The sequence below is a fragment of the Desmodus rotundus genome, chromosome 4 (genome assembly GCF_022682495.2).
Source record: "Desmodus rotundus isolate HL8 chromosome 4, HLdesRot8A.1, whole genome shotgun sequence".
Classification (NCBI taxonomy): domain Eukaryota; kingdom Metazoa; phylum Chordata; class Mammalia; order Chiroptera; family Phyllostomidae; genus Desmodus; species Desmodus rotundus.
In genome coordinates this window covers 178,235,561-178,251,636 of record NC_071390.1, presented here as the reverse complement: position 1 = coordinate 178,251,636, position 16,076 = coordinate 178,235,561, and the positions used below count along the sequence as shown (strand labels likewise).

At 56.2% G+C, this 16,076-nt stretch overlaps 1 protein-coding gene across 3 annotated transcripts in view; it reads left to right on the top strand.

The window, feature by feature from the left end:
* CRMP1 (collapsin response mediator protein 1) overlaps positions 1 to 16,076 on the top strand; it is a 43,665-nt gene that overhangs the window by 17,110 nt on the left and 10,479 nt on the right. For all 3 annotated transcript variants that reach the window (XM_053922373.2, XM_024573651.4, XM_045182735.3), the window contains exons 2-6: positions 2,280 to 2,368; positions 3,758 to 3,942; positions 4,973 to 5,137; positions 12,390 to 12,451; positions 14,182 to 14,262. In XM_053922373.2, coding sequence (XP_053778348.1) covers positions 2,280 to 2,368; positions 3,758 to 3,942; positions 4,973 to 5,137; positions 12,390 to 12,451; positions 14,182 to 14,262 — 582 coding nt within the window. The remainder of the gene's footprint in view (positions 1 to 2,279; positions 2,369 to 3,757; positions 3,943 to 4,972; positions 5,138 to 12,389; positions 12,452 to 14,181; positions 14,263 to 16,076) is intronic.

Below are 16,076 nucleotides of genomic sequence, written 5' to 3'. Positions count from 1 at the left end.
AACAGCGGTTTCTCTTTCTCTCTTTCTCCCTTCCTCTCTCTAAAATCAATAATTAAAAAAAAAGACAAAAAGAAAGAAAAGAGAAAAGGAGCACTAGAGAGTTGTCCTTACAAGACTGTCAGCTCCGTGGGCAGAGATCTCATCTATTTTATCCACAGTGGCATCTCCTATACCCTGGACACAGCCTGGCTGGCTGGATGATGGATGAATGGATGGATAGGTGGATGGATGAGTGGGTAGATGGATGGATCAATGAAAGAATGGCTGGCTGGCTGGATGAATAAAAGGATGGACCAGATGGATGGATGGATGAGGTCCTTGGATCTCAGGCCCTGGGTTTTTTTCTGAATGGAATCTGATTGTGGGCCGTTGTGGATTCCAGAGTTTGAAAACATAAAATATGACAGAGGTGTGTGGGGTGGAGCAGCCGCTGGAGAGAAAGTTAGGAACCCTTGGGTCTGACCTGCGCCCTTGTTAGCTGTGTGAACATGGGTGGCCACCGCGAGCCTGAGCCCCATGTCCCCCTGAGGTCAGATCAGGGCTGACGTACGTACCTCGAGGCCCGTTCACTGCCGACAGCAGCGTGTGTCTCTGACACGCATGTCCTAAGATGTCTTCTGTGGGAAAGGGTCCCCGTCAGATTTCCCACAAAACACAATGTGGGATCTACGTTTGGAAAAGATGTAAACTCGGTGCCCCTCGCGAGTGTCCACGTCACACATCAGGAGAGCAGAGGGTATGGGGTTTCCGTCACGAAGACAGTCTTGCTTCCGTTTGAGCCGGAATTTTCTAAACTCACTACACCTGGGAATCCCCTTGGGGGACAACATCTACCAGGACCCCTGCAACCTCAGGGTCCGAGGCACAAGGCTTTGAAGACGCCAGTTAAAAGGCACAAGCACTACTGATTTTAAGAAACATAATGAGAAAGCCACATAAGCTCTTGCCTTACTAGGGGCTTATTTTCCCAGGAAAAATGCTGGCCCCTGAGAGGGCCAGGAGCGTGGACCTGTCTGCAGCAGCTGCCCACCGTGTCCGGTGGTAGTTGGGGAGGGAGCGCATTTGAACAGGCTCCACCATCTGGTTCTAGGAAGAGCGGAGCAGGGTGGGGCTGAGCTTCTGGCTCACGGCACATTTAATGCCACGTTTCTGGCTGAGCCTGGAACCCCTCTATTAAATGTGACAAGGCAGACAGCTGCCTGCGGGAGGCCGTGTCCCGGAAGCCACCCACCAGCTAGCTGCTGGTGACTCCCAGCTCCCTGCTTTCCGGTGCCGGGGAATCTGCACTCCAGCCGTCTCTGCTCCTGGATGCGAACAGCCTGTCCCTCCTCTTCCCTTTGGTCCTGGAGCACCTCCCGGGGGCGTTTTCTGGGGGGTGAGCACATCTTGGCTGGCCTCTGTCTAAGGGACAAGAGGCAGGTGTTGAGCTTCTAGCCCCTTCCTCCAGAGATCCTCCTGCTGGGGAACAGGACATGCTGGTTCATAGTTCTCTTCTTTGAATCATAGCTTATAGTTCTTTGTCTCATTGCTGTGATGCCTTTTCTCTCCATCTTCACCCATTCATCCTTCAGGGCTTCCATCCATCCATCCATCTGGTCCATCCTTTTATTCATTCAGCCAGCCAGCCATTCTTTCATCCATCGATCCCTCCATTCACCCACTCATCCATCCATCTATCCATCCATTCGTCCATCATCCAGCCAGCCAGGCTGTGTCCAAGGTATAGGAGATGCTGCTGTGAATAAAACAGACGAAATCTCTGCCCCATGGAGCTGACAGTGTCGTAAGGACAACTGCAGAGCACAACTCTAGGTGGCGCCATCGATCCACATCCACATGTGTGTGGTTGGTCCCCTAGGAGCTGTGCTTGGCTCCTCGGGGGGTGGGGGGGAGTGACATGTCACAGCTCTGACGTCAGTAGGGCAAGTCACATTTCAGACGAACATGTAAACATAGAGTATGTGAGACGCACTGTAGGAAGCACTGTATAAACAGAAGGTGGGGAAGGGCCATGGGTCTGCTGGCTGGGCAGGGGTCTGTGGTGTTCCAAACAGGCAGCCCAGGGGCGGGCTCTCAGCAAGGGACCCTGAGCAGAGGCGCAAAGCAGGTGAGACAGTGAACTTTCCCAAGATCGTGAGATTCCACATCAAGTCGGGTCTTGCTTTTTTATGCCCTTTGTTACTTTTGAAAAATATGGGAGTAATTTTTATTGAAAGTTAAAAAGAAAAGAACCCCCGGCTTTTCCCCAGTGACACTCGATCCTTTGCTTGGCTTTGCAGAGTGACCGGCTGCTCATCAAAGGCGGGCGTGTCATCAATGACGACCAGTCCTTCTATGCCGACGTCTACCTGGAGGACGGACTCATCAAGTGGGTTCACCCAGCAGACCTTTCAGGAAGCCCGTCTCTCGGGGTGGCCTGGCCCGTGGAGGGAATGCAAGGCTGGGGCCCTGGCCCAGAATGACTGTGCTGTGGCCCTGCAAATATGAGGGGTGGGGACAGTGGGGGAGGCTTAGAGTGCGGGCAGAGAAGGGAAGGGACTCGAGGTTCCAGAGAGCCTCCAGCCCTGTGCCCGGGGTTCGGCCACAGTCCTCCGGTGGGCTGGCAGGCTCACACTGAGGCTGTAACGCACACGCTGGTCCCTGTTCTGTCGTGTGGGAGTGGCAGGCAGGAGGCGAAATCTCTGCCCCATGTTACGGAGCCACTAGTGAGGGGCGGTGCGTGGATTCCAGCCTCGGGCACCTGACCGAATTCACAGCTCTTTCCCACCTGCCCGGAATTTGCAGACCTGGGCTGGGGGGCCGGGACGAAGGAGTGTTTGGCTTGCAGACAGAGCCCTGGCACTTAAAGGAAAGCCGGGCATGGGGGCCGAAGTCTTTCTTCACACTCCCCCCATGGGCTCCCTGTCCAGCCCTCCGATGACATCCAGGTTTAGCCTGCTCGGGCCGCCTGAACAGAACTCCCCAGGCTGGGTCACTTAAACCACAGACGGTGATTTCTCCGTTCTGGAGGCTGCAAGTCCAGGACGTCAGCCGAGGGGTTGGTTACCTTGGAGACCTCTGTCTTTGGCTGTGGCAGCCCTCCCCTCGCCGTGTCCTCACGTGGCCTCGCTCCTGTGCATGTGCACTGCCCGTGTCTCTTCTTCCTCTTCTTCGGGTGAAGATACTGGCCCTGTTGGACCAGGGCCCACCCTGGTGGCTGCATTTCAGCCGAGTCACCTTTAAAGGCCCCATGTCCGGTAGGGTCATGTGCTGAGGTTCCGGGCTTAGGGCTTCAGCGTATGACTGTATGGGGAAGTCACAGTTCAGCCCACAACCCTGTCTCTGAAAGCTTACAGGGCGAAAGGGACTTTTCATTCCGTCCTGCTGCAAACACTCTCTTCTGTGTCCCTGAGCCAGTTGCTGAAAGTGTGTGATGTACTCAGGAGAGCTGTCTAGAGAACCCTTTCCCACTTGATGGAGATGCTAGTCTCACCTCCGTTAAGAGGCTGCTCTGCTGCCACCTCCCCCTGGAAGCCGTCCCAGATTAGCAGGCTGGTGAAGCAGCCTACCTTGTGCTCCCCACCCCTCTGCTGCACTGGTTTGTAACCACCTGCCCCTTGAGGGCAGGCAGGGACCTGCCTGAGTCATCTCTGTCCCCCCAGTGCCCTGCATAGGACCTGGCTCAGAAATGTTTCCCAGATGGGTCTGAAGCTGCACAGCTGGCTGTCACATCCTTTCCCATTTAAGAACCAAAGCCACCTCTGTTGTTTGTCTCTAGACAAATAGGAGAGAATTTAATTGTTCCTGGTGGAGTGAAGACCATCGAGGCCAATGGGCGGATGGTCATTCCCGGGGGCATCGATGTCAACACGTACCTGCAGAAGCCTGCCCAGGGGATGACCGCCGCTGATGACTTCTTCCAAGGCACCAGGGCAGCACTGGCAGGCGGGACCACGATGATCAGTGAGTGGCACCCTGGGGCCTTAAGGACAGAGAGCGTGACTTGTCTGTGTCACCAGCATCATCAGCAACACACAAGTGCTCCCTCCGTGTGCTCAGGGCACTTTGCTCAGGGTCCAACTGACTTGTGCTTGTCACCACAGCCCGGCCATCACGTGCCGCTGGTGGCTCACACGGTGGTTTTAGAGGCAATGCAGGCCCTGGACGTCTTAAAGTATTCTAATGCATGTTGAGATCAAATAACTGGCCCCTCAGGGCTGTTGCTGCGCAGGCTGAGACCGAAGTCAGAATTCAGACTTGTAGAAACTGTGAAGTGATTTAAGGAAAGTCTTGAGTGAAGATGGTATGGATTATAGGGAGATAAAGCAGAAGATTCCTGAACACGGTGTGCTGATGGCTAAAGTTTTGGAATGAGTGCCATGGGTGTTATTAGGACATGTGTGGGAGCAGAGGCTCAGAGAGGTGAAGTAACCTTCTTAGGTCACACAGCGGGGAAGCAGTGGTGTTAGTCAGTATTGTTGTCATAGTGCTGCATAACCAATAGTTCCCCCCCCCCCCCAGATGCAGTGTGGGGCAGTGCGAGCGAGTTCAGCCTCTGCAGCTGACAAGACTCTGTGGGCATTTCGCACCACCCTGGTTACTGGGTGACCTTGGACAAGTTCCTAACCCTCCTTGAGCCTCAGTTTCTTCATCTAAAGAATGGGGATATTCATATTCAGGCCACAGGATGGTTGTGAGAATTTCATGAGGTAATTTATGTAAAGCCTCTGTGGCAATATCCACCACTTAATAAGCATTTGATAAATAGTTGTGATGTGGCTGCTGCAGGTGACAATGACAGTAACAGCAGTGGTGACAGTGGTGGTAGTGACGACTAAAGATGGTGATGGCAGTGTCCCTGCTGATGGTTGTGATTTGATGGTGACAATGATGGTGGGGGTGATGATGATGATGGTGATGGTGGCACAGAGGCTATCATTGGAGCAACTTGGGTTCTAACCATCTTGGAATGTGACACGTTTTTCTGTCCCAGTTGACCATGTGGTCCCGGAACCTGGGTCCAGCCTGCTGACCTCCTTCGAGAAATGGCACGAAGCAGCGGACACCAAATCCTGCTGCGACTACTCCCTGCACGTGGACATCACGAGCTGGTACGACGGCATTCGGGAGGAGCTGGAGGTGCTGGTGCAGGACAAAGGTCAGTTAAAGCCCCAGTGGGGGCGCAGTTCTGGAAGCCCCGTTTCTTTGGATCTGCTTGTGTGGAGTTAAAACCCCTTCCTCCGCATCTTCCGTGAGCCCAGCTGTGGGCTGCGTACTGTGACACAGACAGTGGAAAGCAGGTCCTTGGAGGTCTCCCGTCACAGAAGACAGCCCGAGCTCATGACCTTGACACACGGGGATCTAGCCACAGTCGTCTTTCTCTACCATCAACTCTCTGGGTGCTTGTTGTCCTGGGTGCCGCCCCTGAATCCCTGCTAACCGCTGGGCCTCTGCTCATGCTCTTCCCCGCCTGGAATGCCCTTTCTTCTGCTCTGATACCCAGCCCAACTGTCATCTGCCCCAGTTCCCCAGGCAGAACTGCTTCCTCTCTGGAATATCTGTCACAGGTCACTTAGGCTCCTTTCGAGGCACCTTTTCCACTGTCCTTGGGTGACAGGACTTGGGTCATCTGTCTGGCTTGTCCATTAACCCCTGAGCCTTGTGAGGGAGGGGACTGTGTCCACACGGCCCTGTCTTCCCTTTTGCTTGCCTCTGCTGGGGCTCAGGCCAGGTGTCTCTGCACTATGTGCATTACACTGAATGGAGGCGACTGAACAGGAGACACGCGGAGGCGCAGAGCGAGAGAACAGGAGGGCCAGGACACGAGACACTGAGGAGCCTCAGATGGGTGCGATGCTTCAGGGAGAGCTAGGGGGTGTTTTCAGTTTTCAAAATAAGTACCCTGCCCTGGCTGGGTGGCTCAGCTGTTTGGAGTGTGGTCCTGGGCTCCAAAATCCCAGTCAGCGTCCATACCTAGGCTGTGGGTTCGAGCTCTGGTCTGGGTGCTTACAGGATGCAAGTGATTGGTGTTTCTGTCTGTCTCTCTTTCTCGCTCTCTCTCCTCCCTCCATCCTCCTCCTCCCCCTCTTCCTCTCCCTTCCTCTCTAACATCAATGAACATACCCTCCGGTGAGGATTAAAAAATAAATATGCTGTGTTTTCTCATTATGAAAGTACCATTACCACGATACAAAAAAGTCAGAAAGTCCAGAAAAGGAAACACATTTTTCCTCTGGTCCTCTTCCCGTTGCCACTTACCATTAATGTTACGGGCTGTTACCTTCCGTTCCGGCCCTTGTGGACGAGTTTCTCCTTCTATAGTTACCTGGTCACAGCTCCTTGGAGCCCTCCTCCTTTTACTTCGCATGGTCTGAGCAATCGTTACTCTTCATTAGTAACTGTTTAGTAGCTTGTGGCGGTTCGGTTGCTCAGCTCTTTTGTTTAACTGGGCACTTGGGTTTTCTGGTTGCTCTAAGCTGTGTTGCGGCGAACATCTCGCATAATCAACACCAGTTCGCATTTCCAGTTATTTCCCTCGATTTCCAGAAGTGAAATTACGAGGGTTTCAGGATCCTGGCACTGAGTGCCAAATGGCCTTCCGGAAAGGTGCGCCCACCTGAACGCCCGCCCAGCGGCGTCTCTGGCTCCCTGCGCGTTCGCACCGTCGGGAGTCCGTGCTGATTTGATGGGGGAGAGCCAGTCCGCCGTCGCAGGGGCGTTCTTCCACCGCTCATCCCGTGAAGCACTTTGTGTGTGTTGCGTTCGTGGCCCACGCATCAGCTGGGGCCTTGTGTGTGCGCGCCCTCCGCAGCAGGTCCCTGCCAGCCGCGCTATTACCCTGCACAGCATCGCTGTGCGGGGAGATTCAGTGTGTGCGGGGGTCCTCCCTGCCTGCAGCGTCCCTTTCCGAGGTTTCAGTGACTGGCGGTCAACTAGGGCCCGAAAACATGAAGTGGAAAATTGCAGAAATAAACAATTCTTCGGGGTCCAGTGGTGCGCTCTTCTGAGTGGTGTGGGGAAGTCCCGCCCGCTCCACCCTGCCCCAGCCAGGAGTGCTGGCTCCACGCACCTTACCCATCAGTCCATCGGTCACTGGGCGATCACATCGGCTACCGTGGTATCGCAGGGCTGTGATCCAGTCACCCTAACTTTACTTGATAGTGGCCCCAGGTGCAAGACTAGTGATGCTGGCCTTGTGGACAAGCCCCAGAGGGGCCGTCAGGTGCTTCCTCTACGGGAAAGAGTGGAAATTCTTGCCTTAATGAGGAAAGAAACAAAATCATGTGCTGAGATTGCTAAGATCGCCGGTAAAGGAGTCTTCTGTCCGTGACGTTGGGAAGAAGGAAAGAGAAATCCGTGCTAGTCCTACCGTCGTACCTCAAACCGCAGAGTTACAGCCACCGTAGTGAGGATGGAACAGGTGTCATGTTTGTGGGGGAAGACACACAGACAGAGAGCCCACGTTCACGTAACGTTCGTTACAGTTTATCGTTACAGTTGTTCTACTTTATTGTTCGTTATTGTTAGTCTCTGACTGTGCCTAACTTATGAATTAAGCTTTATCATAGGTATGTATACGTAGGAAAACTCATAGTATATACAGGGTTGGGTACTGTCCACAGCATTGGGCATTCATGGGGGGCCTTGGGGGTCCCTCACAGGTAAGGGGGGACGACTGGATCTTGCTTTCCTCACCTAGTGTTAAGTCCCGAGCACTTTTCCTTGGTACCGGGGCTTCCGCACATCTGTTTTAACAGCCTCGCTGTGGGGTCAGGGAGGAACATCAGGGCTGCACCCCGTCTCAAGAGAGCCACAGCCCTGTGGGAGGGGGCTCCGGGGTCGCATTCGGGGCGTTGCAGTGGGAGACGGCACAGAGCTGTTTTCTTCCCTTGACCAGAGTCTTGTGAGGAAGAGACTTGGTGAGGTTTTAGGTGTGTTCGTGGGTTTCAAGTGTCTGACTGGCATTGTAAAGGTCTTTTGTTGGTTTAAGTTTCGGAACTCGTACGTATTTATTGAGACAGTATGGAAGCATGTAAAGTAAGGGTGATGATATGGCATTTTCCTGTCCTACCTGTATGCATATACTGAACCTTTGAGTATGTGTCTACATGCCCTGTTTCCATATATGTATGCTCACTCACGTATGTGACTTTTCCACGAATGGGGTTATAATATGCATACTATTCCGCATTATGCTTTTCTCACCCAATAAAATGTCATCGACAACCAGACCTCTCTCCTGAGCAGCTGTGTGACCCGGGGTCAGTCATTCCACTTCGCTGCCTCGTTTCCCCGTCTGGAAACCGGTTGTTCCTTCAGCACTGCTGGCCAGTGGTGAGGACTCTGCATTGCTAGTTGTCAATTTATTAGCATCGTGTGTCAGCGTTTGTGGCAATACTGGGTTGATCTATCCCCGGGTGGTGAATTTTCACAAACTGTGTTGGCATGGCCTCAGGGAGGCAGGAAGTGGCCATGTATCAGTTTCCTGTTGCCCCTGGGACAGAACCCACCACCTCGTGGTTGAAAACAACACAAGTGACTGACTGGCGGTCAGATGTGGGTCTTGGGGGGCCCGGGGGCGTTATTCCGGGGGCTCTGGGGGAGGACCCTTGCCTTTCCGAGCTCTGCAGCCGTCTGCACCCTTGGCCCGGGCCCTGCAGCCTCCTGACCTCGGCTCCATCGCCACATCTGCCTCCTGGACCCCGGAGATTACATCGGGTTCACCCAAAAACTCCAGGACAGCCTCTCGTCTCAGAGCTCTTAATCTAATCCCGTCTGCAGAGTCCCTCTGCCTGGGAGGGACACATTCACAGGTTCTGGGGATCAGGGAGCGGGCATCTTTAGGGGACCTGCCTCCCACAGAGGGCTCTCGGGGTTGGCTCACAGGATGCTCTGGATCCTGGATGCCCCTCACATCTGCCCTGAGGAAGCAGAGGGGCAGGGCACTTCCTACTCCAGGCAGTGGCTTGGCCCTCTGGGCGGGGCATGAACTTGAGCTCAGCAGTTGTCTTTGGGGAGGGTCCCTCAATGGTTTGGTGATAGCTGAGGGTCCCTGGCCTACAGCTCTCCCAGCAGCTGGGGGTGGGGGCAAGGCTTTCCTTCCTGAAGGGGGCCTTGGGGCTCAGCACAGCACCCCTGCAGGCTGTTTCAGTTGTTTGCTGTGGGAGAAGGAACACCTCCGTTAGAACACCACGCTTGCTGGGGCAGGTGTTTCTGTGAGCGAAGGCTGGTTGTGGACATTGGGCACTCCCCGCCCTCCATCTGGTGGGGATGGGTGGGGGTTGGAGGTGGTGGGTGGGGGGGTGACAGCGAAGAGGGGGGGATTCCCGAGAGTAGGCCAGGCCAGCGGCTCCGCCGACAGGCGCCAGGTGGTGGCGTCGCTGGCTCTGTCTCTCACCTTTTCATCTAACAACACTGGGCAGAGTTACCGTCTTCTGCCCCTGCCCAATCTCTCGTTCTCTCACAAGTGCACGCTGAAAGGACTTGTCTCATCCGGACAGAAAGCAGCAGGACGTGTAGAAAGCTCTCAGCCGTCTGGCCGCCTGGGATCGAGTCCTGCCCTCGCACTTCCTGGCCATGTGACATTGGCCAGTCACCCCGCTGGCCTCTAGGCTCTCTCAGTGGCTCCTCTGCATCCATAGCGTCAGGGCCCTGGCACCAGGCACGAGAGAACACAGTCTAGGCTCGGTGTTGATTCTGCAGCCAAGAGAAGGAAACGACCCAAATGTCTGTCGGTGGGTGAATGGAGACACAGAACGTGGTCCGTCCACACAATGGGGTGTTGCTCAGCCTTGAAGAGAAAGGGCGTTCTGCCCCACACCACGCCGTGGATGAGCCTGGAGGACCCGCTCAGGGAAATGGCCCGGCGTGGAGGGACAGACACCATATGGTGGCACTCCAGATCCCTAGAGGACTCAGATTCATAGAGAGAGCAGAATGGCGGGTGCCCAGGGCAGGGGGGCTGTCGTTTCCTGGGGACAGAGATTCGGCTTTGCCAGCAGGAAGAGCTCTGGAGACGATGGTACAGTGCCTGCTCACCAGTGTGGATGCACGCAATGCCGCTGAACTGGGCGGGTAATGGTTTGTGGATGAAAAGAGGGGTTCTGTGGAAAGTCACCTCATAGGGCAATTGGATCGTAAACCCCTAACCAGGCAGGTCACGGTGGCCATCGCCCCCCAGACATGTGGCTTCTTTAGTCACAGGCTCATCCGTGCCCTAAGCCAGCCCTGCCTGTTGCTCTGTGCCTCTCGGTAAACGTCCCTCTGACACCGGCCATGCCGTCCTCAGGAGAGCCTGTCCTGTGGCCCGTTCCCGCCAGTGATGCCACGTGGACGTCGGCGTCAGAAACACCCACACCTGGAGGGAATTTCTCTAAGCGTTCACTTGAGCCGAGGGGATGACAGATTTGAGGAGTGTTTGCGGTCTTGTTCCCCGCGTTGTCAGTTTGGCTAAGTGAACTCGCAGAAGTTCTCTGTAGGTCTGGGTGTTTCTTACGTTGACGGGGGAAGGTGGCACATGTCACGTTCTGTGTATTTCAGCACAACTAATAAAAAAGAGCAGTTGGTTATTTGCTCCCGGCTCTGTGGGCGGGTGCTGGGTTGGGCTCGGCCGAGCTGCCCTGTGTTCACACCCTGGCTGGCTCATGCCTGGGCCTCCTCGGGGACAGCTAGGGCAGTGAGGACACCTCTGTCCCTGGTCTCCAGCCAGCTGTTGTAAGTGCCTTCCCCCGGTGGCTCCAGGAGGGTGAGAGTGGCCTGCAGGACCTCTGTGGCCGAGGCTGGGGACGTGTGCACTGCCACCTCTGCATCACTGTTGGCCAGAGCTGGTCTGATGCCAGCCCACGTTCAAGGACCGGCCAAACAGACTTCACCTCTTAATGGGAGTCACTGAAAAACTTTCGTGAAACTTTTAAAAATTGGCAGCCTCTTTTATATCTTCCTATCGCCTATCTCGACCTGAAATGATCTTACTTATTTGTTTGTTTATTGCTAGTTCCCAGTAGAAGGTAGATGGGGTCCTTCCTACCTTGCGTCTCGAGTTTCTAGCGTGGCACTCGCACATAGTAAGTGCTCAGAAACTATTTGGTGAGTGAGATCATAAAAGTTCCATGAAAAAAAGGTCCTTCTGGGGTCCAGTAAGTTTGGGAATGCTCACTGTTGACTCTTTTGTGAATATTCTTATCACATGTGATCGTGTTAAAACCCTGCAGCTAAGAAACATGCTGATTGCTGACGAATCCAGGTTTTCTCCACCAGTCTGAGCAGATGTCAGCATCTACGTGCTGAGTGCCGACTCCAGAGCTGCTCCTGAGCGTGGCCGAGGCTGAACCAGCATTGGCTTTGTGCTGGACACATGCCCCGCAGGGGCCCGTGCCGGGGTCTTTCTGTGCTCACCCGAGTGTTTCCTCTTTGTGCCGGCTCTGTTCCCCCTCTCGCCTCACATCCGTACCCTCTGCTCCCATCATGCCCGTGGTGGAGTGGACCAGCCCGTCCTTTGAGTGGGTGGGCCTCTCTCTTGGAGACCAGCCGGGTGTCCTTTGGTATCTGCTGGACTCAGTCTGTCCTTGTGGCTCATCTCAGCACCAGCTGCCCACCAACCACCACCTGGGGCCGCAGGGCATGAACTCGGCTACCTCGAAGGTCAAAGGGTGGATGGGGGCAATGGGCGGTCGCTAGAAAATGTGAGAAAGTTCCCAGAGCTACAGGGGGTTATGAATGGGTGGACGACCCAAGAGGCGTCGGTACAGTTGATTGGAGTTGCTGTTCAGTGTCCCTTCCTGGGAGAAACCTGTGACCACAGCCTCAGAGCCTGGGGGCGGGGGGCGGGGGGGAGCATGCGTGCATGAGGCCCAGGCCGGCTGTGTCCCCTGAGGCTCCCCTGCAGGCAGGAGAGTGCCCAGGCCAGAGGCAGGAACCCCCTCGGGGGTAAGCCAGGTGCTTGTCTTACCTTCACCGTCTACCTCCTGCGTCTCCGAAAGGCCACACGGTCTGCTCCCAGCACCCCCTGCCCACTCTGCACCCACGCAGGCCCAGCCGCTGCCCCGGGCGGCCTTCAAATGTGGGGCGCAACATGGAGGCTTTCATTCGAGTTACTTTGATTACAAATATGACTACATCTCTTCCTTATTTTTATTAGTTTGCTGTTTTTCCTTCTTAAATTGTCTAGAAATACTGTTTACTTTCTCCTCCTTCCCCTCTCCCTCGCCTCCCCCCTCCTTCTGTAGATTTAGCTTGGAGGGCCTCCTTTGACCCTTGCCTGCACCCCCAGGCTGGGCGTGCGCCTCCCTGTGAGCCCCACTGCACCCTTCTTCCCTGGCCGTTTCCGCTCTGTGCTGCGATCATCGATTCATAGGGAAGACCTGCTTCGTTTTCCTTAAATGCACTTTCTGCTCTCTTTTTATCTCGAACAGGTGTCAATTCCTTCCAGGTGTACATGGCCTACAAGGATCTCTACCAAATGTCTGACAGCCAGGTAGGCGCTGCCGCGTGCTTGCTCTCCTGGCTGGGCAGGAACGGGCCAGCTTCCTCGGGACGGACGGGGTGGGCGGAGCTCGGGGGTCGAGTCCTGGTTGTGGCACGGAACTGGCACGTAGTCTTGTGGTGTCAGCTTCCCTCCTGGGCCTGTGTCTCTATCTGGTGGAGCGGGGACCCCTCGCCTGGAGGCTGCCGCACCCGGCTCACCCTCAGCATCACCTAAAGAGCTGGTTAAAAACGCAGATTCCTGGGCCCTGTCACGGACGCTCAGGCGTAGGGCTCGGGAGTCTTTATTTCCCAGAAACTCCGCTGTCGATTCTGGGGCTCAAGCCAGGGTGGGGACCGTTCCATGAGCCCTGGCCGCCCCCCCCAGGCGGATCGCAAGCCGCCTCCTCTCTCAGTTCTCTGCTTTGTGTGGCGTGTGCCTCCCCAGCCTGTCTGATGTCAGACTGTATTTACGGGAGGAAGTGAGCTGAGAGAGGTGACGCTCTGCACGTGCGGACCTGCTAGTTAGGGGGTACCCGGCCTTCCCCAGTGGGACTGCTGGCTTTGCTCTGTCATCATTGCCCTGCCCTCCGGTCCTTAAAAGTACGGGGCAATGCGCTGGGGGATGGCGTGGACGCTGGAGCCAGGCGGCTTCGCTGCAAGCCTGGCCTTGCTGTGCAGCCGGGGATGGCTTTCCTGACCGATCCGTGCTTTAGGCTCGGGGCTGCTGGAGGGCGAAATGATTCACCACCAGTGAGGCTGTAGGATGGGGCCCCACCCACAGGGGGTGCCTCTGGGTATTAGTAAGCTGTTAATCACTGTCACCGTGGAGTGTGACGTGCACGGGACAAGCACGTGTCCTGCCGTGCTGCACAGACACCCGGAGTTAGAGAAGGTCTTACTCCGAGGTGCCCCACCGGCCTCCCACGCAGCCCTCCGTAGGCTGGACGTTGGTTCGGCTTCACGGAGAACGCAGCACGTGGCGTTCAACATCATTGTGGTTTTCGCCTGTCTCGCTGTAACGGCTGCCCCCCCCGGAAGCCCTGGTTACAGAGGGCGTCCATCCAGCAGGCTTTGGGTGCGGGTCCTCGAAAGTGCTCCACACCTCCCAGTGTCCCCGCCCACCCCCACACCTGCTGCCTGCGCCTGAACGGTGGGGAGCAGAGTTGCCTGGCACACGTGGAGAACACAGTTAGGATTTGAGAGCCCTGCGGAGGGAGCATGGCGGCTTTGGTCCTCCCCCGTGGGAAGGTTGGAGTGTAGCCCCTTCCTGGGTGGGAGGAGGACCTGGGCGGTGGGCAGGGCCCGTATTGGCTGAACCCGGGTCGCTGGGCAGGTTGTATGTTATCTGAGTGTTAGTTATTGGAGAGCGTGTCCCCGCTCCCCCACCCCACCGTGTTCTATCAAGAGAGGAGGGTCGAAGTTTTGTAAAGAGCACATCTCCCGAGGTCAGTGCAGCACAGGCGTGGCTGGGTTAGCGACACAGTTTCAGGAAAACGAAAAACGACTTCCCAGCACCAGCTGTCACCACCAGCAGGCGCTACGATGGCGCAAATGCAAATGGAGCCCCACCCCGGCCTCCTCAGGGTCAAGGGCAGATCCCTCCCAAGGTCACTTGTTCAATTGCCAGAGCGGCTGTGCTGCTTCTGCGGGCCGTGAGTGACGGCCGTGTGAGCAGAGGGGCTGTCTGCTCCGGTGGTCCCGCTGCTTACCTCAGCCCCGCCCCCGTCTCTGCCTCCCTAGCTGTACGAAGCCTTCACCTTCCTGAAGGGGCTGGGAGCTGTGATCCTGGTCCACGCGGAAAACGGAGACTTGATAGCTCAGGTGAGTGCTGTGCGCTCCCCCCTTGCTCCTCCGTCTGCTTCTCTTTGTCGTATGACGGGGTGCAGGCGTGGAGCAGTGAGGTGACTGGGCCGCGTACCAGACGTGAGGCCTGCGCGCCGCACCTGCAGCGAGGCCCCTGGCAGGCCCCATGGGCTGCGCACCTCGGTTTGCTCATCGGTCCCACGGGGGTAATAACGTCACCTGCCCTGCACGCCTTGAGGGCCTGGTCCTTTGCCTAGTCCCCACGGACAGGGGATTACACAGGGGCGCAGACACCAGGAGGCGGCTCACTGCGAGCCTCTTAGAAGTCGCCTATCACACACAGCTCAGGTTTGCCTGGCTTTGAACCTCATGAAAACGGAACCGTGGGGCATCCTCTGTGGCTGCTTTTGCTCAGTACTAGGTCTGTGAGATTCGTCCTTCCTGTTCCACGAGCCAGTGGCTCCCCTTTTGTGCCCGGGGTAGAGTTCCGCTGCGGGAGCCGGTCAGAATGTGTTCTCCAGGGGATTTGGGTAGTTTCCAATGGGTGGGGGGCTGTCGTGCACCAAGCTGGGACCCCGCTGGGCCAGTCTTCTGTCACACACCTTCATACCTGTTCGTGTGACCCCAGGAGTGGGGTGGCTGGTGGTGGCTGTGTTACTCAGCGTCAGCAGTTACTGCTAAACAGTTTTCCAGTAAAATCGGAGGACCACCTGGAGCCCCTGTGCTAGGCTTTACGTCCAGGGCTTCTCGGCCCCCCTCACCTCGAACTTCAGAGTTGTCTTCCTTGGCTCCATGAGTCTCCTACCTTGTGTATGTCTGCTTTACAGCCTCCCAAGTGTGACCTCGGCTGTCTCCTCTGCATTCTCTCGGCTCTTGTGTGCTTTTCCCGTCCCTTCAGTGGGGTTTCCGGGGAGCAGAGGTCATGTGGGTGCTCAGCCCACGGTCTTTTCCCAGAAACCCCGCTCCCGTCTTTAGGGGTATGTGTTTTCCTCCCGTTACGGGACTTTTGTCCTTCCCCCACCCCTCTCCGTCTGTCCCTCCCTCCCTCCCTCCCAACAGAAGGAGTAGCTGACATTTCAACAGTCCCACACAGGGCTCTGTCCACCTTGTAACACTTTTATTTATGTGCACTTCCCCGCCAGTAGCTGGAACTGTTCCGTCGCTCACTTAGACCCACCCCGCTGTTAAAGCTGGAAATCACTTCCAGGTCGTTTCCATCATAAGCTCAAGCTCGATAACCACGGAGTCGGTGGGAATTGCGGGTTTTTCCCGGGGGGACCCGGCCCAGGGCTCCCGGGCAGAGCAATGGCCCAGAAACGGCGGAGGTTAAAATTAGCGCCCACACAGCTGATATCTTCATTAAGGAAAAAGAAAAGTTTTTGGAGAAATGGAAGTGTTCCTGGCACAAGAAAACCTCGGAGCAAATGGGCTTGAATCTGAGCCATTAGCTTAGGGAGCCCCTTCAAGGTTACATGATGAACTTGAGGCAGAGGCCTCCTGCTGGAAAGGCGGGCAGTTCGGGGAAGGGGGTACCTTGTAGAGGTCCTGAGAGGCGGCTGCCAGGAGAGGCTCCCCGACCCTATGCCAGGGGTTGCGCTGCCGTTTTACACACTCGGCCTCGCCGACTCACGGCGGGAACTCTGGGACGCAGGCACTCTTGTCCCCAGAGTGAGGGAGAAAAGACTGAGGCTTGACCCACCTGCCCTGAGTCACAGAGACGGGTCTGGAGCAGGACTCCCAGTTCAGAGAGCTTCAATCTCCCCGGATGTCACCTGTCTCCCTGGGGGAGAGCCCTGTGGCTGAGCCTCAGATCCGGGGAGGGTGGGGGTGGC